The 26,763-nt window shown below is 39.2% G+C and overlaps 3 protein-coding genes across 3 annotated transcripts; 2 read left to right on the top strand and 1 right to left on the bottom strand.

Annotated features, from left to right (window-relative positions):
* Positions 1-796: 796 nt before the first annotated feature.
* LOC107304417 (non-specific lipid-transfer protein 4.1-like) lies at positions 797-2,762 on the top strand. Its single transcript, XM_015838472.2, has 2 exons — positions 797-1,219; positions 2,605-2,762. Exons 1-2 carry the CDS (start codon positions 864-866, stop codon positions 2,612-2,614), a joined length of 366 nt encoding a protein of 121 aa, XP_015693958.2. The 5' UTR covers positions 797-863; the 3' UTR covers positions 2,615-2,762.
* A 314-nt stretch (positions 2,763-3,076) lies between these two features.
* On the bottom strand, positions 3,077-5,340 carry LOC121054704 (cationic amino acid transporter 8, vacuolar-like). Its single transcript, XM_040525095.1, has one exon. It carries the CDS (start codon positions 5,143-5,145, stop codon positions 3,361-3,363), a length of 1,785 nt encoding a protein of 594 aa, XP_040381029.1. The 5' UTR covers positions 5,146-5,340; the 3' UTR covers positions 3,077-3,360.
* Positions 5,341-15,946: 10,606 nt separating this feature from the next.
* Positions 15,947-16,747, top strand: LOC102705262. Its single transcript, XM_006656970.3, has one exon. It carries the CDS (start codon positions 16,034-16,036, stop codon positions 16,523-16,525), a length of 492 nt encoding a protein of 163 aa, XP_006657033.1. The 5' UTR covers positions 15,947-16,033; the 3' UTR covers positions 16,526-16,747.
* Positions 16,748-26,763: the final 10,016 nt, after the last annotated feature.

Here is a 26,763-nt window from a genome sequence, read left to right as displayed (position 1 = left end):
CATGTTTTTGAAATAATATATCTCATATTAATTTATTTTAGCTTTTTTTTGTTTATTAGTGATTAGTTAGGTAACATGTGATATGTTGTACTACCTCTATTTCATATGGTAAGACTTTCTAGCTTAGTCTTGTCTAAATTTATTAATTGATGAATATATATAATTTATATTTATGTTTAGATTCATTAGCATCCATATGAATCTAAGTAAGATTAGAAAGTCTTACGTTAGAGTAATAAGAAAAAAGTGAATATCCAATTGAGTCATAAAAATATTTCTCGGTGTTTTCTTCCGTAAGTACCTGTAAGCGACATGTTGTTGAAGTAGATACGGAAACGTGTGAAACACAAATTTGGCCGGATGAATTTCTGAATACATTATACCTGGAAAGTTAAAATGTGTGTCTGGCGATGTCAAAAGGACAGGTAAAACTAAACATTCTTGCCTTTCTGGCTGGAAAATGTCGTCTGGTTTGTGATATATATATAGTAAACAGAACCTCACTCAGAGCATGCATGCACCTTAAACCTCCTTGAAGCTGTATATATGTCTTCGTTAGCTTACCTACTGTACCAATCAATCATACGCATCTTTTCTAGAAATTCATGCATGTGTAACAATTTAACATAAAAATTAAAGGTGTCCCTCTTAATGGATTAATTAAACACTCTCATGTAAATAGAGTCAAACCATATTAAGAATGTTCTAATACGAACTCTGAGCTTCCATCTCCTGTATCTCTGCCTATAAATAGCCTGTACAGATCACTAGTTCAGTGCAACAATAGCATCGAATTACCACAGTGACTAAGGAGGAAACAGCTAATTTAATCGTAGCTCCTGCCACTGACACTCTTGCGTCCTATGGGCAAGAACGCGAGCCGCCTCGCCGCCGTCCTCGTCGTGCTGCTGCTGCTGGCGCTCCGGCAGCTGGAGGCCGACGAGGTCTCGTTCTCGTGCTCCGGCGTGATCTCCGACGTGTCCCCGTGCATGGGATTCCTGCAGGGAGACGAGGAGCACCCCTCCAGCGAGTGCTGCGACGGCCTGTCCGGCCTGGCCGCCGCCGCGGCCACCACCGAGGACCGGCAGGCGGCGTGCGAGTGCCTCAAGTCGGTCGCCGGCCAGTTCACCGCCGTCGAGGCCGCGCCGGCGAGGGACCTGCCGGCGGACTGCGGCCTCTCCCTGCCGTACACCTTCTCCCCCGACGTCGACTGCTCCCAGTAAGTTACGCGGTGCACGCTTGATCACTTGTTAAGTAGACGCGAGCTAGTGACACGTCACACGCTATACATTGAGTTTTGAGTGATGTGGAACCGTTGGATCTCAATCCAATGGTGCAGCATCATCTCTGATTCATCTTAAAATTGGACACCACCCCAAGCCAAGCAGCGGTGGCCACATCAGCTGCCGCACATGGTCAAACCAGAAAAAAAATGCAATTCATAAGAATAACATTAATAAAATTTGGACGTTATGTTGTAATGCACTCGCACTTTGCTAATTTATAACCTATCTTTACATTAATATGGGGGAACATTTCATCATTTTGTATTTTTTGACATTAGTTTTTAGACTGACAAAAGTATAAAAGTACATGCCTTAATTTTTTTTTTGCGTTGATTTGTCACTCGTTTTTTACTCCTCCTGGTTCCTTTCTACTCGTTCTGTTCTAAAATGTAAATATTTTTAGAATCAAATCTTGGACTAAAATATAAGTATTTTTGACAATATATATTATTACTTGTCTCATCAGTTACTTCGTGTTCAATTTTTTCCTTTTCTTCTCCATCAAATTTTCCGACTTTATTTATTTCTTATTTATTAATGTTTTTTAAACTTAATCCATATTAAACAACTTAAAAATGCTTACATTTTGGGATCAGATAGTATTTATCACCATTGATCAGTGTGAATTTATCTTTGACTAATAAAAAACTTAATTTCCATGTTTTGATGAATGCAAATAGTATAGTTCTATTTAGTCTGCATTGTACGTACTTTGGTAGTATGGCATTCTTTTAAATAATCATTTTTTCTAAAAATGACGAGTATTCATGAACCGTATCCGGTATCAATTAAAAAGGGACAACTGGAGTACATTAAAAAAAATAATGACCAATTATTTACATTGATGTCCAATAATAGATACTGCGCTCATCTGGATGGACAAATGGAAGATATCTAGCTGGACCACTCACAGGACCTATTTATTTGCACAAGGATACAGCGAAATAATTCATCCACTAGAATGCACAAACAGCCATACAGCGTATCTGCAAACTAAAATCAGTTTGTGAATAAATATTTTATATCTGCATTCTTAGCAAGTTAAAAGGACAAGATTAAAAAATAAGCTATAATGAAAACTCAAAATCAATTTTAAATTGAAGGATAAAAATTCAAATTTTGGCTTATATATATATATATATATATATGTATGTGGTGCATATTCCATAGGCTCTCCAAAAAAATTACAATAATTAATCAAACGAGAAACACGTTCACAAATAAGACAGTTTGTATAAAGTCGCATTGCAAGGCGACGAAATATCTCACAAGGGCTAACTTTTTTTCTTTGCCTTCAATCATTGTTTTTTGTCGGCAGGATTGAGTGAAAAGAACAAAAAAAAAAAGGATGGGATTTGTTGTGCCTGTTGGGATGATTGACAGTGTGCCCTGTGTGCTTGGACTGCGTTAAGCCAGAATTAGTGTGTCAGCATGTGCGCCGTCACTATATTATGATTGTCTTCGGCTTTGTGCTAATACCTGCTGTATAAGTGCACTCTTCCTTTATGGAGAGGAGAATCTATGTTTGTGCTTCAGGTTATGTGATGGTGACATCCATTTGTTGTTACTTGTAACTTTAGATGAAAACAACAGGTTGAATGAAGCTGCTGCGGATCAGATGGAAACCAACAAAATAATTTAACCAGAAAAACTAAAGCTATAATTATAAAAAAACTGGCCATTTGGGCTATTTTTCAGGCATAATTCAGAATAATAAATTTTGCAGTGGTAATTTATATAGAACATTTCATTTCTGGCAGGAAGTTTTTTTTTAAAAAATGCCCATAGAGATCCAGTCATCCAAATAAATGTGAAATGCACCCTAGTAATTCAGATAGATTATTATGATTAATGACTAATGAGACCTTCCAAAGAGGTCAGTATAAAATTTACAGTAATTCATATAAAACATCTAACTTCTAAAAGGAATTGAGTAAAAAATCTTCCAGGGGAGATCCAAATGAATGTGAAATTCCGACAGAAAAGAAAATTAATGACTAATGAGACCTGCTGCTCGTTTCCGAGGAACAAAATTAAAACGACTAAATCATCATCAAGAAAGCTTCAAGCCGTGTCATGCCGGCGGCGGCGGAGTCGGCGCGGCGATCTTGCCGTGCTCGAGCCTGTCGGCGGCAGCGTCGTCGGAGTGCGCGAGGTCGTAGGTGGCGTGCACGCCGAAGAGGACGTAGTAGACGAGCATGGCGGCCGTGCAGATGCCGAAGCGCATGTACGCCGCGGTGCCGAGCGAGCCCATCAGGAAGAGGTTGGTGGCGACAGACATGGCCGGCAGCCACGGCATGAGCGGCACGCCGTACACCTTGGGCACGCGCTGCCGCTCCGCGCACAGCGCCAGCCCAGCCGCGCCGGCCGCCCACCCGGCGCCGAACGCCGCGTACCCGGGCCACCGCGCGGCGTACCGGGAGTTGTAGTAGACGGAGAGGCCGATGGAGGAGAGGACGACGAGCGCGAGGAAGGCGAGGAAGGTGCGCAGCTGCGCGGCCGTCGTCGTCCCGGCGACGTAGTAGCGGCGGACGAGGAGTGCCACGGCGACGAGCGCGAAGATGAAGAGAGTGCTGATGGAGGAGACCGAGGCGAGCACGTCGAGGCTGGAGAAGAGCGCGACGCAGGCGGCGCCGAGCGTGACGGCGGCGGTGGCGTAGATCGGCGTGCCGGTCCTCGGGTGGACGAGCGCGAAGTACGGCGGGATCATGTGCGTCCGCGCGATCTGCGTCGTGTACCGGGCCTGCCCGAGCGCGCCGACGAGGAGCCCGCTCGTCATCCCCTTGAGCGCGCCGAACGCCACCACGTAGCGCGCCAACTTCATCCCGGCGGCGGCGAACGCCACCGAGTAGGCGGCGTTGGCGTCGATCTCGCTGTACCGCTGCATCCCGACCAGCGCCAGCGACATGAGGCAGTACACGACGGTGATGGCCGACATCGACGAGATGAGCCCGAGGGGCACGTCGCGTTCCGGGTTCCTCGTCTCCTCCGCCATGGTGGCCACCATGTCGAAGCCGGTGTACGACCAGTACACCACCCCGGCCGCGCGGAACACGCCCGCGGCGCCGAAGGGGAAGAAGGACGGCGCGAGGTTGCCTGCATCGAAGTGGGAGAACCCGGCCGCCAGCACGAAGGCGATGATGCCGATGCCGACCACCGACGCCAGCGAGTTGAGCGTGGACGTGATGCGCGCGCCGGACACGGCCACCGCGGAGGTGCAGATTAACACGACGACGGCGATGGGGTCGAGCAGGTTGAACCCTTCGGCGAGCGCCGGCACGTGGATGCGGAGCGCGTCGGTGTCGCGGCCCAGGAGCGCGGCGAGGTACGACGTCCACGACCGGCCGAGCCCCGCCGCCCCTACGACGGCCTCGAGCAGTATGTTCCCGGCGGCGAGGAACGCCGCGATGTCGCCGAGCTCGACGCGGAGGTACGAGAACGAGCCCCCCGCGGAGGGGATCTCGGTGGAGAGCTCGGCGTAGCAGAAGGACGAGAGCAGCGCGGAGAACCCCGCCGCGGCGTACGCGAGCGGGATCGCCGGGCCGGCGTCGAAGCGCGCCTCCTGGCCGGTGAGCACGAACACCCCGGAGCCGACGACGGATCCGAACCCAAGGAACGCGAGGTCCACCCACGACAGGCACCGCCGCAGCGGGTTCTCGCTCTCGGCGCGCAGCGTCCCGGCCTCCACCTCCTCCGACGACCGGCTCCCGACGCGGTCGACCAGCCGCGGCACGGTGGCCGCGAGCGCGCCGCCGTAGGAGCGCCAGCTCGCGAACGACGGCTCCGGGAAAAAATCCGGCTTGCTCCACCGCCAGTACCGCCGCCCCCGCTCTCCCGAAGCCGCCGCCGCCGCCGCCATCAATCACGAATGTACGGGAAGACGCCGCGTGCTACCTAACGACCACCAACCACCGGCGTCAAAGATGATGCCATTGCCATGGAAGCCAAAGTGAGTGCGGTGACGAGATTGAAAAAGCACACGGGAGAGCGAGATAAAATTTTGTTGGATGTATTTATCTGTAGCTGTAGAACAGATGAATCCCGGGATTCCGGGAGAAGCGATAGAAACGGATGCACGATCGAGCCCTTGAGTTTAGACAGGGCGGTTAAACTAAGGTGCTAATAAGTACTAGGACTAAAACATAAGTCCTTTTTAGTTATATCCTGTTTGTTTGAAGGGACTAAAACCTTATTAAATAACCTACTCAATAGTATATAACATACACACATAGTCATAGGTCTAAAGTAGTAGAGTAGGTATACTATAGGTATTTAGTCCCTTTTAGCACCTCTCCTAGAGACTTATGGATCTAGATAGTTTTAATTCGTTTTAGTCCCCATGTTTAATATTTTAGAGGCTAAAAGGGACTAAAGTGGAGGGACTTGTGGATTAGTTCCTCCAAACAAACGGTCTCTAAATCTACGTCGTCATCCTTGTGCCGGGCCGGCCTGACGGCACGGCAGTCCATCGTGCCCAGGCTAACCCAGACACGCCTAGACTATTACCACTTTGATGTGTTTGGTTGACGGTCAATGTGTGATAGATATGACCATCCGTATTTTTATGTATATGGTGATTCAGTTTTATATTTTATCGGATGAATAGGATGATTCAATTCTTTATTTAGTTGTATGGATGAGACGAGCATATTGAATTACTAATGAATAATAATATAAGTTAACCATCCTAGATCTTTTCATAATTAGTATAACTTAAAAACAAAATATATCTATATCTATGATCACTAACCAACGCTAATGTAAACTTGGTAAATTATTAATTAGTGAAAAAATATGCTAATTATCACTAGACAACAACTAATGATCGTTGTTAGTTAGGTGGAGAGCTCTTCTGGCCAATTTGTCCGGATATGCTTATTTAGCATCCTTTGTAAAATATTCTTTTCCTGGGTTACCCTATCAAGCTTCGCCCACGTACCAAACGTATCAAATAACTAGACGGTCATCTCCTATCTCGGGATATCCTGCCAACGAAACACACTCTTAGTGTGTTCAATTTTGCACAAATAATTGCCACCACACGCTCATCCGGCGACTAACAACAAGGCAACCAGATCCGGTGAGGCAGCGACTAGCGAAACGGGGACTAGAACAAGAACATAGTGTTAACACCAAAATTTAGTAAATTTTCTTATTGGATTCGGATAAGAAAACGTGCAATCACGGATGGAAATTTTATCCGGAGGAGTTCGAATCCTAGGGAATCATGAAGACCAAGGTTTGACGGCGTAATTTTATCTATTAATTAGAGTTAGTTAGGATTATTGTTTTATCTCTAAGAGAGTTAGAGTCCATTCGGGACTTGTTTTTTTATCTATTAAGAAACGTGTGTCGTATTAGAGATAGTGTTTGTTATTTCTTTTTATCTATTAGGGGTCGTATGTTGTGTCCGACGTGGACTATTATCCTCCCGAGGATATAAATATGTATGCCCGGGATCATTGTAATTCATCTACATCATAATTTAGATCAACTACTTTCGTCCCTCTTCCGAGGTTTCAACTCTGACGGAACTTGGCACTTGACGTGGGGCTGCATCGCTTCGATATCCGACGGAGGGGTAAGGGTTATGTTCCGCCAGGCCACGGTAATCGCCTCGGCTAGATGAGGACTGTCTCGGTTCGGTCTGATCTTCTAACCTGGTTGTGCGATTGCCAGTTATCGTATCAGTTTCAGCTTAGATCACTTTCGTATTTTGAGTTGATCTGGTCGACCACTTTGGGTGATCTATTTTGGTTTGACATTTGCTATTTGACATATTCAATCTAGTACTATCTCGATTCGCTCCGCTCTAGTAGATTGCGTTTATCAAATAGTTTATATTAGATCGATGTATTTTGTTCATTGTTCTATCGGAGTAACCGGCCGATAAGTTATCGGTCATCGGCTCGTTAGCTTGATAGTGATCTAGATCTGTTTAGTATCTAGCTTGACATTGCTAGGCGTAATCTTGAACTGTCTCGGATGATCCAATCTTCTATGATTATTCTTAGTAGACTAAGTTAGGTATTTTATAGATCTTGGTCGTTTGCCAGTCGTTTATAGCCGATTATCTTTACTGATCTACATGTTCATCATGTTTACATCAATAGAGTAGCCGATTGTCTTACCGTTTTATTTTTATATCAATCGGCTTGCTTTAGTTAGATTGATAGTTATTTATGTTGCATCAGCTAACGAGAATTACACGTAAATTGGTTTTAGCCGATCGCAGCAAAGCATTCATTGTTTATTTATTCCAAGTAATTCATCGGTTATTTATTAGCCTTATCGATCTTTATGTTTCCTGTAACTATATCGTGCTCGACTGCATACTGTTTTGGTTAAGTCCGATCTATATATGTTTGGTTTGATCTGATTATAGGGGCTCGTTCGATCGACTAAGATTAATAAGTAAATTGGCAGATTACGTTGGTCTAATATTTAATTCAAGTCTATTTCTATTAAGTTTCTAGCCGATCCAAGCTTTTTATAGCCGATCGTTCATCCTATCGGCTAATTGCTGGTATATCAATATCCGATCGGCTGGATTTGTTGTTACCTATCGGCTCGATAGCTGATCGGCTTATTTTATTCTTTATCTTGTCAGTTGTAGGATCAAACTGACCGGCACGCCCGCGCATTCTAAGATTTAGGTCCTGCACTAGAGCTGTCTAAGATTGACTCTCAGGCATTTGTGTGTGACACGTCAACGATCACATTTTGACGTCAACACATAGATCGAGGTTGAGAGTGAGCGATAACTAGATCCAACGACCAGTAAAAGGCCACGACTAGATTCGGTAACTAGCAAGGCAACGATCGGAAGAAGAACACAAAGAGAGGTAGATAATGACTAGATCTAACGACCACCGAGACAATGAAACAAGTTACATTAGAGACTCAAACAGATGAGACAGAGAGGGGTGTGCAATTGTCGAGTGGATCCGCGCATAGCCGCATGGGCACGACAGTTGGCAACCCCAAGTCACGACTTGGGATTGGTGGACAGATGTGGCAAGGCGTCCACTTGAGACGAAGATGGATGGTTCGGTCTACAACGAGCCGACAGCTAGCGGAAGCATGGAGCCGCGGTCAGGTCAACTGCAAGAGGGTGGGATGGTTAGGGTTAGGGCTTTGAGAGAGCGAGGGGCGAGAGAGTAAGAGATGAGGCGGAGCGGCGTGGGGGTGAGGGAGATTATATACTATGGATACTAGAGTTGGGCGAGGCCATCGGTCGGCCTGCCTGGTCGATGCCTCTGGGCCAAATCATTGTTGTGTCAGCCGTTAATTTGTGTCTGGTCGAACCAGCCTATCGTTCGTGCCTTCGCTGTTCGTGCCATGCTAGCTAGGCCCAGCCCAATGTGCCGACATTACGGCTCAGGCATAACCCAACGGTAGAGCTGTGTCATGGTTGGGCCGGGCTGTAGCCCCATACAATGGGCCAGGCCGTCGTGCCTCATACATTCTGGCCAACTATTCCTAAGATTTATACTAAATATATGATTTAAATCCAAATTAACAAGTTAAAAAACACATTAATCTTTCGTGCTAAAATAGAGGGCTGCGATTGAATAGCTACGGCACCCGTAACCACCCCAAACGGTAGACGATACGCTTCCACATGGATATCTGTTTTGTTGAAAAATCGCGCAGTAAAAAGGAAAATTAATACAGCTCCAGTTGGAATCAAACCGAAGATCTCTACTCCGTGGACCAAGCATCTTATTATCCATTGTAGCATGGACTTGTTTTGTGATTTGATTCAGCGTTAGTCGGGGTAAATTGTCACAAGGTCACGCTAGATGTACGACACTTACGAATTTTTATAATATAGTGTATATATGGATTAGAGGGACGGATAAATACCTGTTTCTGAATCCGATTCCGAGAAAAAAAATATTGGCTAGGTTACGAGACAATTAATATATTATCCGGCACTACATGTTCTGGTTCTGTATTCAGAAGAAAATATATGTTAGGAAATGGAAACGTCGTGGGGTGATTGTCTCTATATTTACTAACGAAAAATAATTTATAAATAAAATTTTTATATATGTATTCATAGCGATATAAAAGATAAGACTGAAAAATAAACTTTGTATAAAAAATCATAAAATTAACTCTAAATTTAAGATTAAAAATTTATTTTTTTGCTTATATAGAAAAAAAAAGGAAAAGATAGTGGTATCGATCCGACCGTACTCAAATAGATTTTACCCATAGATGCAGCCATCAGAAAGGATGCCACACGAGCTCATCGTCCATCCAGATTGTCACAGGTCCCAAGCCTCAGCCAAAAATATCTGTGATTACACTGTATAGAATGAAGGTACACATTGATGGAATGGAAACAGTAGGAGTGGATGATTTGGCAACTGTCGCCCTCGTCGTCGAGGGCATACTAACTACTTATCAGCTAACTCTCCTTATTGCTTTATTGTTATGGAAATAAATTTGGTAACATAGAAATAGAAAAAAAAGAAGAAAGAAAAAAGAAAAGTGGTTGTCATGTAGACGGCTTAGTGTCGACTGCTAGCATTTATTAAAGGAAGCTTTTTTACATAAGGGTGTATAAAAAAAAACTAACATAATAAAAAATATTTTATTGTATCAATGAAGAAATCATACCTGACTTTACCTTTACCTTTATACGTATTATTATGAAACATACTCTTGTTACTGATGTGGCTTGAGATAGAGCCCACGATGAACATGCCCTTAGAGTGGGAGAAGAATGGTGATTGGTTTCCCTTTAGAATAAACACGTGGTATAATTTTTTACCGCCTCCTCTGGTTGGATGAGATCATCTAAAATTACTTAACATACACTATTTGATCATGTTTTTAGTTTCGTCTTTAGAACTTTTTCATCATCCATCAAATCGCTCTGGTCTGGATCACGGTTGACTCTATTTGATGACGATAATGAAAATTTTATTGAACTCAGCCAATACAACTGTACTGAAAACTATTTTGGTGCACACAATCGATAACACACATCGACACATTATTTCTTTTCAAAACTAAGATAGTATAAAAAATGTTTATGTTTGACTTATGGGTGTATGTATACCTTCCATGTAACCGAAAAATAATAATAAGAAAATTTGCTAGCTATCACCTTATATTTTTGATCCTGCTTATGCTTATAACTAAAATTGAAATTGCTAATTTTAAATTTAAAGTTGATTTTAGGTTTTCTTACCAAAATTTATTTTCTAACATTGACTCTTATATCGCTAACAATATGTGTATAAAAGTTTTATTCACCAATTATTTTTTATTTATAAATAATTCATTATGAAAAAGCCAAACAATCCCTCTATAATGATACTTTAAAATGATACTTTAAAAGGGCAATGTCTGTTTTGGTATCTAACGACATTAATAAATTTTAGCATGATAGCAAACCAAATTCGCTCTACCTAGACAACTAACTTAAACAGCTAACAAAAAAAAGATTCTGCACCATTATATTAGCAGAACCTTTACTCCTTTGTCGGCCAATGTTCTGTTCCTGCCTGCTATATTCGGTGCGACTCATTTGATGCCCATAAATCAATAAATACACAAGTGAACTTCCTGCGCTCGTACGGTCATAGCACTGTACTACTTGCAGCTAGCGAGCAGTTGCCAACTTGTAATGGTTTAGCCCCTTTTAAAACTAATTTTTCAAATGGATTCTCATAATTTTTTTAGAAGTGAATCTTAGGGGCTGTTTGGGACAAGGGGCTAAACTTTAGCCTCTTGTCCCATTGAATATTTGGACGCTTATTATAAATAGTAAACGTAGACTATTAATAAAACTCATTCATAATCTTGAACTAATTTGCGAGACGAATATATTGAGCCTAATTAATCCATGATTAACCTATGTGATGCTACAGTAAACATGATCTAATTATAGATTAATTAGACTTAAAAAATTCGTCTCGCGGATTACCACTCATTTATGAAGTTAGTTTTTTTATTAGTCTACGTTTAATACTTCAAATTAGTGTCCAAACATCCGATGTGACATGGGGCTAAAAAGTTTAGCCCCATCTAAACAACCCCTTAGTCTTCTTCTAAGGTTGTGTTTATTTGGGGATGGAAGATGAGCCATTATCTGAGTTTTTATATCTGTGTAACGGTGTAAACGATGAAGTAACTAATATAAAATTGAAAATATACTCTAGAAAGGTGAGATAATAAACCATATAAAAACTTTTCAAAAAACACATAGTTTACTAGGAATAATTTGGAAATAATCCGTTGAGAAAAACACAGCATGGTCCCCTTAAAGTGGATAGAAAATTTGTGTAGTCTACACAAACAATAGAAATATCTACTGCGGTGATTTGCTGGAGCCTAAGATTCGTCTCAATTATAAATCATGTTAAATTTTTCATGATAAAATAAATCACAACAAAATAATTAACTTTATATAAAATTTAATTAAAATGAATTATTAAATGTATAAACAAATCAACCGTGTCAAATGTGAAAAGGCGAGGGAGTAGGATGGTTCACAGAGGTAGTGCCGTCCAAAAAAACAAAGAAAACTAACAGTACCCTCCAATTCTCCATGGTGCTAAATCTTAGTAGAAGCTGTGCTGTATAAATACAACATCTAATGTAATATTATTAACAGGAAACATTGAGGGAATATTTTTGATAAATGCTTTTAATAAGGTCAGACTATAGTATCAACTCAATAACAAAGCTAATGGTGCTGTTTTCATACATCGAGATTCAACAAGTTTTGCAATATGATTCATTTAGTTGTTTGGTAATTAAGTCATAAGAGTTTGACCAGAATTTTCAGTGGCAGCGATTTGTTCCATTTATATGGTTCTATCATGGCACAATATTTTGTCCCAAGACACATATGTCATTCACTCATTATTTTATCAAACTTTAGCTATGGCACATGGTGTGATCAAGAATCTGTTTGGAAAGTATCTTAATCATAGTTTGGTGCGGTATGATGATACATGTGACTATGTGAGTAAACCATATGCTTTGAAGTAGAGAAATTTTACACTGATTAAGAAAGTATAGCAAGGTATCAAATTTTTAGTATAAAATTTTAGCACCTAAAAGTACCAAGGTTTTTATAATAGAAATATGAGGTACATCAGGATACCATTATAAAAATGATAAAATAGTTGATTAAAGTATTGCAAAGTTGGAGTTGAATAATCGAGGTCATCCTCCACCATTTGAAACCTGACTTTCACTGTCCTAAAAATGATTTTTGCAGACGACGGGACGTGAAAGTTACAGGTGGGAGAATCATGGGCCGCCCGCAGAAAATGATCTAAGTGCCTGTTACATTACATGCTACCTATAAAAATGATATTTATTGGCGGCCTATAGGGAGGTCAACCTGTAAAATTATATTATTTTTTATAGGCGGACCACCTTACAGATTGCTTGTAAAAATTATTTTTTGTACATGGGTATGTCCGCCACTTATAAGGAGGAGATAAGATCACATATCCATCCCCCTCTCTTTCACTCTTTCTATCGCCTCTACACACATTGCTCTCATCTATCCTCCACGCTCTCTCTCTATATAGAGGCGGCGACGATGACGAAGGCTAGATCCAACCCCGGGGACCCCTAGGATGTCGGATCCATCGATGGTGACCTCGGGGAGGCCAGATCCGGTGGTGGTGGCGACAACGACAATGGGTGTGGGGTGCGATGGAGGCAGTGATGATGACGGTGGCCGGATCCGGCTGCGGGGCCATGACGTCGGTGAGCCGCACGTGGACCAGCAAAAGCGGGGACGACGACGACGGTCAAATCTGGCCACTTCGCTCTCAAGGAGGGTAGATTTGGTGAAGGTGGTGAAGATGCTGATAACGGCGTGGATGGTGACATTCAGCTAGCGACTAACACTAGAATAGAGCGATTAGGCGATGTTTCATTGTCTTTTTGTTTTTTTGTCACGGAAAATAATTATTACATATTTATAGGCAGTGGATGGGGTGCACCACCTGTAAAGATACATTTTCGTATGCAGCTGCCAAGCGGTCGGTGAAGATGCTCAATCTTTCCAGGTGATCTATTGACTTCAGCTATCACTCTCGCTTGTAAAAACACATTTGGACTGCCCGTAAAAACTGTTTATGGAGTAGTTTTTGGCTACGTCCTTTTACGATGATGAAGATCTTCTGATTTATATGATAGCTATATAATGGTATAAATAATGGAATTAACCATACAAAGTTAAAAATCTACTTTAAAATGTGATATAATAAACTTAAACTTTTTCCCCAAAAAGACACAATGTAGTTGCGTAGGAAATGTGAACACAAAGCGGAGCAAAAAGTTAGAGAAAAATCTACAAAGAAGAATGGAAACTTTGTCTTTCCAAGACTCCTGCGACAATGTTCTTTTGATGGGTGAAAAATAAAAGATTATCTTATTTTTTATAGCTATTTAATAGTATAAATGATAAAATTAAATACTATAAAATTAAAATATACTTATATGATGAACTTTTATATATAAACCTTTCTTTATAAAAAGTATATCATTTAGCAGTTCGGCTGCGTTCTTTTAATAAATGAAAGATAAAAGATTATCTTATTTTCTGATAGCTATTGAATAGTATAAAGGACGAAATTAGTTACTACAAAATTAAAAATCTACTTAGAGGATGAACTTCTATATATAAACATTTTTTATAAAAGAATTCACCATTTAACCATTCGAAAAACATACACACAACAATCGAGAAATAATCCAGTAGAAAAGAACACAGACTAGGTTCCAATATTCAGCTCCAAATCTCTTCAACACAGCATGAGAATGCAGTAAAATATTTCATGGATGTGTACGTCTTAAATCTCTTGAGATATCCCAAGTTTCTGCAGGTATCCTTCGTCACCTCCAAGAGGGCAGGACTCCTACGGCCTTGGCCCTACTGGACAAGAAGTGATGGTGTCTAAATATTAGATGGTCGTTTTATAAAATTAGATGGTCGTTTTATAAGATTTCCTCCCTCCTTCCTCTCCTTCTATAGATAGTAGTAGAACATAGAACTGAAGTCTTGTTTGCACCTTTGGGGAAGCTTTCAGCAGATGCTGCTTCTTTCAGTATCTCCTCTCAAGGCAGAGTTTGATCCAGCAACTTGGCTGTGTAACTTTCTCATTTTCATTTTTCGTTACCACATTTTCAGAACTACTAAATTATGTTTTTCAAAAAACTATAGAAAAATTAGTTGCGAAATAAAATAAACAAAATTTTTAAAGGTTTTAATAATTAATACTTAACTAATCATACATTAGTAGCTTGTCCCGTTTTACGCGTGACAAAGTTGACATGTCGGTGATGGTTTGGTTTTTCCGGACGGCATATTTACAAATAAAAATAAATAAAAATAGTTTGTCAACAAAACTTTATGTATGTGTTTTTCGTGATGTAAAAGCTAAGGCTAAAAATAAGGCATGATAAAAAATATCAAAATCAAATTCAAATTTAATTTTGAAATTTAAATTTTTTGCTCGTAAGGATAAGCAGAAGCGAAAAGATAATTACGTAACTGTGTGCTCAATCGAACCCAGCCTTAAAGAGTTTAGATTCTCACCCATATTCTAACAATTTTTAGTCATGGAATAACTAAAATCCAAAAGCACAAAAACACGATTTCAAATATTTTCATCGCTTTTCATCTGCCAGTACTCTCTGCAGTTAAAAATATTTATTGGTTAGGATAATATTTTGTCAAAGCTCTAAAATTCTTACCATCCATTATTTCTCAAACATTTAGTTTAAATACAAAGCAAGTGATACACATAGATTTTCTCCTAAAAAAATACTATCATAATATCATAAACTCATTAGATTTTATAAATATATTTCAACACAAAATTGCACATCAGAATTTTAAAAACTTTAACTAAATTTGTCCTGAATGAAAAATATTTTGACTGGAGAAAATTACTTCTTAAAATTATATATTCCTTACCATAGATTTAGGGGCTGTTTGTTTGGAAATGCTAATTCATAAGTCCCTCCATTGTAGTACTTTTTAGCTTTTAAAATACCAAACATGAGGGACTAAAAGGGACTCAAACTATAGTCCCTAGGCGAGATGCTAAAAGGAACTAAAGACCTATAGTACATCTACTCTACTACTCTAGGCTTATAGTTATGTGTGTGTTGGGCACTATTGAGTAGTAGGTCATTTATGAGGTTCTAGTCCTTTTAGGGCACATACAAAGGTGTCTATTAGCTGACTCTTTTAATCGCCACGTAAGTAAATTTGGTGATGCGGAGCAAACAGAAGCAGAGAGAAAAGTTATTGTCATGCATAATAACAACGGCTTAGAGTTGACTCTTAGTATTTATTAAAGGAAACTTTCTTGCATGAGAATGTATAAAAAAGGAAACTAGCTTAATAAAAAATATTTTAGTGCATTAAAGAAGAAACCACACATGACTCTATCTTTATACGTATTATTATAAAATAGACTCTTGTTACTTACGTGGCTTGAGATAAAGCCTACAACAACATGCTCTTAGTCCCTCTAAACAAACAGGAATTAAAAAAAAATTATATTTTAGCCTATAGTAATTCCCCCAAACAATTCCAATTCCAGCGCGATGCAACAGCGAACCTCCTCCCCAAGTCCCCACAAATCGCGTATAAAACTGCCACACTCCCGGTGTCCTCCACCACCCCAAATTCCCCGCAACCCAACCCCGGAAGCAAGCCAAGAATCACCGCCACCCACCACCGGCCGGCGATGGCGTCGCAGCTGGTCGAGGACCACCGCTCCGGCGCGGAGGTGCACACCGGGCACGAGCTCTGCGAGCGGAAGGCCCGCGAGCTGCTGGCCGAGCTCGGCCTCCCCGACGGGCTCCTCCCGCTGCCGTCGCTCCAGGAGGTCGGCTACAACCGCGCCGCCGGGTTCGTCTGGCTCCGGCAGGCGCAGTCCGGCGGGGTGACCCACACCTTCGACACCATCGGGAAGCAGGTCTGGTACGCCGGCGAGGTCACGGCGTTCGTGGAGCCCGGGCGGATGCACAGCCTCGCCGGGGTGAAGAGCAAGGAGCTGCTCATCTGGGTCACCATCTCGGAGATCGTCCTCAGCCCCTCCGGCACCAAGATCGTCTTCCGCACCCCCGCGGGCCTCGGCCGCGCCCTCCCCGTCACCGCCTTCCAGCTCAACCCGGCGCCGGATGCGGACAAGACGACCGGAGACGACGCAGCCGCCGCCGCCGCCGCCGCCAACTGATCCGATGACGAACGGACGCGTGCGTGCGTGCGTGCGTTTAGCAGCGGTAAGTAGTTATTCCGGTCGCCGGAGCTGTCAGATCCGGCCGGCGGTGATAAAAAAAATTATATATTTGCGGTGTTGTACCCCCCGAATTGTGAGCTCGATCCGATCCCCATCCTCCCCGCAGTGTGGCGTCCATCGATGACGCTGAAATAAATATCAGTTCTTGTTGATTCCCAATTTTCACTGTGCTGCTCTGCTCTGCTCCGTGTCAGTTCGATCCATGCTGCAAATCCTCCGTTTCTTTTGGCGGATTTTTCCGTTTTGATGTGCAGCAGAGCAATCGAGAGCTGTTCTGTTTCTTGCCGCTGCCATCTCCGGCGAGACAGCGCCGCCCGCCATCGCCTTCGCCGGCGACGCGATCTTTCGTGCCGACGCGACACGGTGCCGCACACTCCTAACGCTGGTGATGTTAACGTTTCGAAGAGCGCGTCGTTCTGGAGCCGATTTTGCTTGGAAGGTTGGGCAACTGAGTGAGTGATGATTTGGCAAAGATTATCATAGGATCCATGGAAATGTGTATTTTTTTCCCTTCTCTTTTATAAAATTAGCAGGCAAACTACCACCATCCTAGAACCATCCAGCAATTAAGGCAGGCAAGAGGGTCATGTGGTCTGCTCTCTCATGTGTAGGCAGATGTTAGAACAGTTGATTATTATGATACAAGTATCCAATGGACCCGGCTGTTTTAACGTAAGTTTCCTTTAGGGAAATTTACTGCAGGACATTGCGATTTCGGGAAATTAGCTGAGGGAACCCCAAAAGTTAAGTCTAGAGGGAAACAACGCCAAAAATTGAAAATTAGTTGGAGAACACCGCATGCTCGTGAGGACAGAAGATAAAATTTAATGTGAATCGGCAAAAATATCCTTCCCAGTTTAGTCAAAATTTCCCTTTCTCTCCTACATCGGCACATATACATCAAAAAGAGATGCGATGTCCCGCGACTATTCTTTAGCTTTTGATATTGCGCTCTCCTAAAACTTGGCTTTTATGGTATCCTCCAGCTAATTTGGCGAAAGTCATGATATATTGTAGCAAAATTTCCCTTTCCATTAATATGTAGACCTGTCATACTTATAGTAACCTTACATAATTTTAATCCGTATTCAACAGGTGTTTTATTTTTTAAATGTCAATGTGAAGAGAATTGGCTTCTTTTATCTCATTTACAATTTCAGCCATCAAGGGTCCTGTTCACTCTTTGCAAATCATAGACTAATTTACGGCCTCGTCTTTTCGCTTATGCTTATAAACAGAAATATAATTTTTAACCTTAAGTTTGAAGTATATTTTAGAATATTTTTATCTTAGTTTATTTTCCACCATTGACTTTCATATCACTGTGAACAAACATATATAAGTTTCATTTATAAAATATTTTTTATTTACAAATATGTTACTTGACTTTTTCTTAAAAAACCCAAACAATCGCCCTTTTAAACACAGTCATCCAAAAGAACAAAGTAGGGCAAGTTCTGGCTTTCCAGAGCCTTGGTGCAAAACTAGACATAACGATACTTATCATACTATATAATAATAATAATCAATATATATACTTCATATATATATATATATATTAATTTTTATCATATATATATATATAGATATAGATAATGGATAACCCGGCCTTGATTTTAAAAGAAGCTATAGCCAATTATTACGTAGTTTATAGTTTGACGTAACAGAAAATTCAACGGGCTTAAACATGAGATAAAAACAAGATAAAACAGTAGACACTATAAAAGACCACCCTTATTCAATTCTAATGTTGAATTGCCAATCAAAGTGCCCAAAAACTTTCATAGCCAAAGTCTCTAACTTCCGGCAAGCAGTAAAAATAGTCTCCATGTTTTCTTCATGCTTTTGTAGGTGCGCCCAGAACCGTAGCCAACAAGTTATCCTGAAAAGGACCTGCAAATATGATTTAGGTATGAATTTGTCAAAAACCACCTCATTTCTACTTAATCAAAGAGCCCAGCAGATTGCAGATGCTCCAATTAACATCAATTTTTTAACCTGTACACTTTTCCCACACACCCAGTTTCCACCCAAATCAACAATACTATTTGGTTCTCTTAACTCTAAAGATATATAAACAATTCTCCATATGAACTTGGCATAATGGCAATCAAAAAACATGTGTTGGATAGTTTCATTATGCCTGCAAAAACAACACTTTAAACTACCATCCCAATTCCTTTTAGCTAGATTGTCTTTTGTCAAAACCACACCCTGAAACAAATACCATAAGAACACTCTTATCTTTAGGGGTATTTCTAACTTCCAAATGTATTTGTTCCTATCTATAAAACCATTATTAATTAGAGCAGAATACATTAAACGAACAGAAAATTGACCATTTTGATGCAACTTCCATCTAAACACATCTGGTTCGTTGTTCAAATTAATATGTAAAATAGTTGCAACTAAGTTGTACAACTGTATTCTATTCTCAACAAATAATGATCTACAAAAAGATACATTAAGAGGAACAGTTGACATAACAGTTACAACTGAATCACTTTTCTTCCGAACAATATTATATAAAGATTGATATTGTTGCTTAAAAGGTCTATCTCCGATCCATGCATCCTCCCAAAATCTTACCTGTGAGCCATTATTAACCATGAAAGATCCCAAAGCAAGGAAAGAGTCTTTCACTTTCATAAGACCTGACCAGAAATAAGAATCACCGGCTTTTTTTACCACACCCGTTATTGTTTGATTTACTAAATATTTACGTTTCAGTAAATCTTGCCATACACCATCTTCATTGATGAGTTTAAAAAGCCATTTACTCAGCTTCTAAGTTATGAATTCCTAATCCCCCTTGCTCTTTTGGTTGGCATAATAAATCCCACTTAGCTAATCTATATTTTTTCTTGTGGCTATCATTTTGCCAAAAGAAGCGAGATCTATAGAAATCCATTCTTTGAAGGACACCTTTTGGGATCTCAAAGAATGAGGCCATGAACATAACTAAACTAGAGAGAACATAATTAATCAGCACCAACCTACCTCTCACCGATAAAAGTTTACCTTTCCAACTATTTAGTTTCTTCTCCATTCTTTCCTCAATATGCTTCCAAACAATTATCAACAACAATAACACGAGCGGCACGTACTGGCTAGGGTGGCACGTGCACCATCAACAACATCAAGAGTGCAAGCATGAGATATATATATATATATATCTATGTTTATGCTTTTACAAACAATTATCATGGTGTGTCATCATGATTTTGTATCATTATATTCTCGTTAAGTATAATTAGTTCTACTGAATCACTCATATTTATAATATTGTGTCCGTATTTCCTTGTTAATTTCTGGATTTAATTATATTAAAAATAGACTACATTTCCAACATCAACACCGTGATGTACTCTCCCCATTTCTTTAATGTTATTCACTTTGGATATATGTTTGGTTGTTCATCCTGTTTGAAATTTTTGTGCAACATGACAAATTAAGTCATTCTCAAAATTCTTTTACTATTAAATCAAATCATAATTATATTAGTTTTCTGAATTAAAAGTCCAACTGCGTCCAATAAAAGAAACGGATGGAGTAGTCTGAAATGATAACGACAGTTATCAGTTACCATTGATGAGTCGATCGATCGATAATCCAACCTGCAAAGCAAACTACACAGATGACTGTATTGAGCCTGGGTTGGAAAAAACCATACGACATATTTGTAAATAAAAAATAATTATGAATAAATTTTTATATACATATTTTTAGTGATTTAAAAGTAAGGATGAAAAATAATCTTCGGTAAAAAGTCTCAAAATCAACTCCAAATTTAAGAATAAAAATTTAAATTTTAGTTTATAAGTATAAGAGCGGTCGCAGAAAGATAGATTAGGATAGGTACTAACCAGCCTGCCACTATTAAGGTATGTCATGCTGATACTGTTGATGCTTGATGGCACACTAGACACTGTTAGTGATCTGTTATGTGAGTACGGTTTCTGCTCATAATATGCATGCCTTAATTAGGCCGACATAGGCCGCGTTCGGCTACGAGACTAATGACCCCGTATTTCCTCCTTTTTTGCGCGCATAGTGATCTGTTATGTGAGTACGGTTTCTGCTAAATTATGTATGTTTTCAAAATTTTCTATAGGAAAGTTGTTTTAAAAAAAATCATATTAATCTATTTTAAAATTTGATAATAATTAATTAGTTATGTACTAATATATTACTACGTTTTCCGTGCTGGATAACTAAACCTCAAACTATACGTGCCGAACGCGGCCATAATCTAATTATGTAGAGCACTTTTTATTAGTGTATTTCTACAATTTAAATTTGTCTCGATCACGAAAAATGTATTTACAGACTAATAGTTATTCTATCGGTCATCTTATATTTAAATCTCTATTCATTTTACCATCTATTTTCTACCATCTTTTATTTAATAAAGAATATTTAAGTTATTTTTTCTGATAACAAATTTGACTATAATACTATAAATACACTTCCATTTGAAAGGTGTGGGGGTACTTCTGTCAGTCAATAACGACGTGCCCGTACGCCTGCTATGAACTTTACTATTGCTACTAGTACTAGTAGATTCTAGTTTCATTAATTTAGGGGGTACTTAGTAGGTGAAATGAAAATTTTTGCGTGTCACATTAGACGTTTGATCGGATATTGGAAGGGGTTTTCGGATACGAATGAAAAAACGAATTTCACGGCTGGCGTGGAAACCGCGAGACGAATTTTTTGAGCCTAATTAATCCGTCATTAGCGCATGTTGGTTACTATAGCACTTATGGCTAATTATGTACTAATTAGACTCAAAAGATTCGTCTCACGATTTCTCACATAAATGTGCAATTAGTTTTTCAATTTATCTATATTTAATACTCTATTTAAATATCCAAAAATTTGATGTGATGTTTTTGGGTGAAAATTTTTGGGAACTAAACGGGCTTCAGTGCAACTGCCGTTTAATGCAATTGGACTACGCGTCCTGATTGGAATTAATTGTCGGCTTGATGTCACTTGATTGTTGACGTGAACTTAGCGTCCTACTCTCTCGGTTCTAAAATAGTATGTCCATTGTTTTAAAAAAATCAATTTTTATATTCTTATTTACCTTGAATCTATAAATAAGTAAGTTTTATCTTTTTTGAAGTAGAATTTTATCCCTTCAATACTTCTACTTACAGCCTTACCTGCCCAAGCATTAATATTACTTCCATAAGGTCCATTTTGATCTTTCCTTATTCCACGAGTTTATTTTAGAACAGAGAGATTATCTACGAGTCGGTTGAATTAATGCAATTCATAAATGTCTTGATTGGAATTAGTTCTTGGTTTGTTGTCACTTGCCCATTGATTAGAACTCACAATCCAAGCTACCAGTCAGTTGAAATATTAGGTCTGTTTCAAGTAGATTATTGAATAGATTATTAGCATGTACTATTAATTGATTATAGGGATAACATACACCTGGGCCTCTTATGTCCCTTGCCCTGGCCCATGCAGGGCATAGTAAAGAAACAGACCGGACCACGGTTCAACCAAAAAACAGAACTGTTGACTTAGGCGGCTCTGTTGAACTTAAAGTCCGTCCTTACCATCGAACCAGTAAAAATCTAATAAACCAACCGATATTCTGTGAACTTTTTTTTTAATTTGTCCTATGACAGTATTCCATTATAAATTTATTAGGTTAGCATAGTAGAATTATTTTGTGATGGTGCGGCCATGTTATAATAGATATAATAGATATAGTAGTTTATTTATACATATCTTACTAATTTTTAATAGTTTTATTAAAAATAATAATAATTAATTATAATATTAATAAATAAAAAACTAACGATTCGACCATTGACTTTGCGGTTTGACCGATGAACTGACGCTACAGCAGATCAACCACCGGCCTAGTTTTTTAATATGACGCAGAGCTCATTTGAAATGGATGATAAACAATAGTGAATAAAAAACATGATTGAGATGCCACGACGTGTTGAATCTTTAGGATTCATAAAACACGAGAATAGTATAAATACAGTTTGGATGAATACGGAGGAAATGAGCAAACGAATTTGGAGAGAGACATACCAAAACAAGTTCCAGATGAGGTTGGACCTTATATTAATTACAAACTCTCGAAAATTCATAGAAGTTGAAGCAATTCATAGGAATTTTATAGAAGGCCATTCCTACTATGTTCCAAAGCGATACATACAAAAATTTTCATATGATTGAAAAACATAAAATATCTGCTGAAAACTCATTGTTAGGCCTCCTTGGGAACACAAATATAGGAGAAAACACACTAATATAATAGGTATATACATCTAAAGCGAAGCAGATGATTTCAAGACAAGAAAAATAAAATATATTTTGTTTGTAATATTAAAATGGGCTAAAAAGGGAATATTTCTAAACAAAAAGTATTAACGAAGCAATTCTGTACCGGAAAACTACGTGCTGGCTATCTCAGGGTTGTCGATGTGAGTCCGTGGTCTTTTGCATTCTTGTAAGATAATTAACAACGGCTGACTTTAAATTTTTTATTGATTTTTTAAAAACTAAAACAACGGAACCATCGTTAGTCTCTATGTGGTATGTAATAAATATCTATTATTCAAGTGGGGTGCGCTGAAGGAAAAATGTATATAGGGTCGGAGAGTACGGAACAGTCTATGTGTTTTGTATTATAAGAATTTTTATAGATTTATATGTAGACTAATAAATCTATACATATATAAAAATAGATAGATGAATTTAGATAAAAAATTTTTTATAATATAGAATAAATGAAGTATTGTTCTTAACAGTGGTACTAATAAATCTGTACATATATCAGGATGCGTGGGCATCCTGATTAATCCAGAACAACTTGCATATCAATATATCCAATTGGAACAAGCCTGTCGCCTATAGAAGAATGTCAACGCTTAATTACCATCTATATAAGCAGACGCAACGCAGACAGACATATGCATATCAATATCCATCCATTCATTCAGTTTTCATCAAGGTGCTCGCTAAACCTCCAAAAGAATCGATTTTGTCATCAAGGGGAAGGTACATATTCCTTAAGAGCAATTTTTTCACTGCATGCGCAAGTGATTTGGTTTATTCTCATCTAATAAGCATCTATTCATTTCCTTTATGTAAGTAGTATGATCAATTTTATTCCTTTTTCTTGGAAGGATACTATGCTCAATTCTTTCTTGACAATCTTCTTTAAAATCATCACAAGATAAAATAGAGAAACACTCAGGAGTCTTCTGGCTAGCTTCACGAGGTGGTGGGCTAGCTAGCCTGGATTCGAAACATCACTTCTACCTATTTAATTGATATTAGGTTCTTCTCTAATATTCAATTTATCGTAAGATAAAATAATATTTGTATCGGCATCTAGCACATCTAGAAGCATCTGTCAATTAAATTATAGTTTCGGGGCTCTTTTAAGGTAACTCACTCTGTCTCAAATAAGAGACCATTTTGGTTAAAAATAATGTCCAAAATCAAGTGACTATTTTAAACTTGAACGAAAGAAATCAAAATAAGTAGGGATATGAATAATTATTGCACCGGTTGGGGGTAACATTGGCACATCATTGCAACACAAATAGGATTAATAAATGGAGATAGAGGTTATTTTAATAAAAAAATAATAAACATGATCACACATACCATAAATTAGGATGCCATAAATAGGGACCTACCATTAACATTATCATGCATGTTTAAATTTCAATCCTAAGCAATCGAAACAATAAACTTCTCTATATCAACATTTCAAAATTTTTTCCTGTATTCTGAAACTAATTCAAACATGTTTTCTGTATATAATGAGTATTAGCTTTTCAATATGGATTTAAAATTTTTGTTTGCAAAATTTAATCTTACGATTTAAACGTATTTCAAGTGTACTGGTAGATAATATTACTAGTTTGGATTCCTTAAACTAGAAGTCAACTTTATAGAAATACAAGATTAAATATTAAGAGTATTACTTACCAGTAGTATTATACGCGTTGTAACGCTACGACTTAATATAGTAATGCAAATAAGATATCAAACTCCTACAAATACAACCATATAAAACAAACATTTGATTTTTTTTGCCTATCAAGTATTCATTAATCATATTATTATTTATACAAACTCTAATGAAATAGCAGCATACCATAATTAACAATGACAATTGTAAATTTGCATAATTAATTATAGGTTAGCACGTATTGCAATTGCAAGCTTTCAAGTTTTCATGGTAATTCCGGAAGTTGGAAGGCCAAGTTTATAAACCACTTTCAGAAAAATTGGAAAGATAAATTGATACACTAATTTCATAATCACTACAAGATAAAGTTTACACTTTCCAAGGATAATTTTATTAAATAATTTATTTACAATATATAATATTAGCACACAATTTAAAATCTATAAAGATAAATTTAATAAACGCTATTTTATACAAACATGTTTTGCATCCAATGCTGTGAGGACGTCCCAAAGCCTAGGTGGTGCAATGCTCCGAGACATGTCAGCGCGAAATATCTGGATGGATGGGGCCTCAAATTAAACCCAAATAATTACGATAACCATCCAACCTCATCGCAGACCCCGACGTGTCTTGAAGAGGGCACTACAAAGGCTCTAAGCCATCGGATATGAAATAGAAGACATAACCATTGGAATAGCCACGCCAGTCATCTACGTCATACGCCCGTCAACCACTCGATGGTGGCAACCAAAAGCGTACCCCAGAGACTCGATCTCAACAAAGGCATATTCCCCGATTATCTCAACCATTTCAAACCCATCCTCATGTGGGACTAGTCGCCCAGGAATGCAACATAGTCTCACATAAATCATCTCAAGCATGATATCCGAATCATAAGTGGTTCTAAGCATAACGCATAAATAGTCTTAATAAGTTCTAAGTAGTACTTGGCGACAAGCCATACATATTGGTTCATGCGGTAAGCGTGCTACCCAAAAGCCCATAGGCAAACCGGCTAGGGTAAATCCCTAGTTAGAACCATCCTGGAAATCACAAGCTGCATCAAACTCCTCATCTAAACAGTCAATACCTACAGCAGGGTCTGAACCAAAAACAAGTAAAAGAAAGCAAGAAATCAGTACATTAATCAAATTAATGTACTGGCAAGTCGGTGACAACCCTAGCATGCTACATGTTGGCCGTATTCAAGGACAAGCTGTGTATAGGTTAATTTGCATAAATGCCAGTTTTAGTTCACAATATTTTCTCAACGGAATTTTTTTTTATAATAGTATAGAGTAAGTAAAACTTGTAATGTAAATGAATAAATAACACGCGTCTACCCCTCAAGGTAGATCATCACCACTTACCATCATATCATCACCATTCACCGAACTTTACCCAAGTTCACCAACAAAACATTCCAACCATTTTTCAAGTTCACAAAGAGTTTATCAAAATCACAAATTATACTCATGACACTTCACCATGCCGCTCATGACCGTGAGCACGGCTAACCGATTAGTTTTAGACTCTGCAGAGTTTGTACAACTTTTAAGCCCACATGATATGGTTCGCTCTAGTTTGTCCGATACCCGTCGGTATCACCACATTCTACACATTGAGTGTGATCTAGAGGTCATAACAAAACCGTTACATTGTTTATTGTCTAGCCTTGCACCAGCCCGATGTGTGTTTTACCCACGCTACTAGCAAAGTAGCGCCACTAGGTAGCGGGCCCACGCTTTAACCTAGTGCCGTAAGGAACCCTACCCGGAATCCCTCACGAGGCACGGCACCGTTGTATTGGACAGACTGCCCGCTCAAATCATCACATACCACAAGTCATTAATAAACTTCATCACAAACCATAGGAAGTTCCGATAAGTTACCAAAACCCGGTAACTCATACTCTTCGGCCTACCAAGATGCAAGGCTAAACTCTAAACAACTTAATAGGTTAAGGCCAGCACATACTTAGCACATGTGGTTTGTACTGTTTTCATTAGTTGGTGACATAGAGTGAGGTCCTTAATCGACCCGGGCGAACGCTCCCCCTATCGGTGCACATCTACTACCATATGTACACCACTCGCCGCCCAAGTCTATAAACAAGTTTTTTCCATTTTCTGTTTACAATACTCACACATTTCGGATGTGTCTAGTAAGATAGGAAATCAACCCGCACTCCCTTGCTACAGTAATATGT

This window comes from Oryza brachyantha, chromosome 6 (assembly GCF_000231095.2).
Source record: "Oryza brachyantha chromosome 6, ObraRS2, whole genome shotgun sequence".
Lineage (NCBI taxonomy): Eukaryota > Viridiplantae > Streptophyta > Magnoliopsida > Poales > Poaceae > Oryza > Oryza brachyantha.
This window is presented reverse-complemented; position numbering and strand designations above follow the sequence as displayed.

Excerpts from the sequence above, each read along its gene's own strand:
- LOC102705262 (XM_006656970.3), top strand. The coding sequence starts at position 16,034 with ATGGCGTCGCAGCTGGTCGAGGACCACCGCTCCGGCGCGGAGGTGCAC.
- LOC121054704 (XM_040525095.1), bottom strand. The coding sequence starts at position 5,145 with ATGGCGGCGGCGGCGGCGGCTTCGGGAGAGCGGGGGCGGCGGTACTGG.
- LOC107304417 (XM_015838472.2), top strand. The coding sequence starts at position 864 with ATGGGCAAGAACGCGAGCCGCCTCGCCGCCGTCCTCGTCGTGCTGCTG.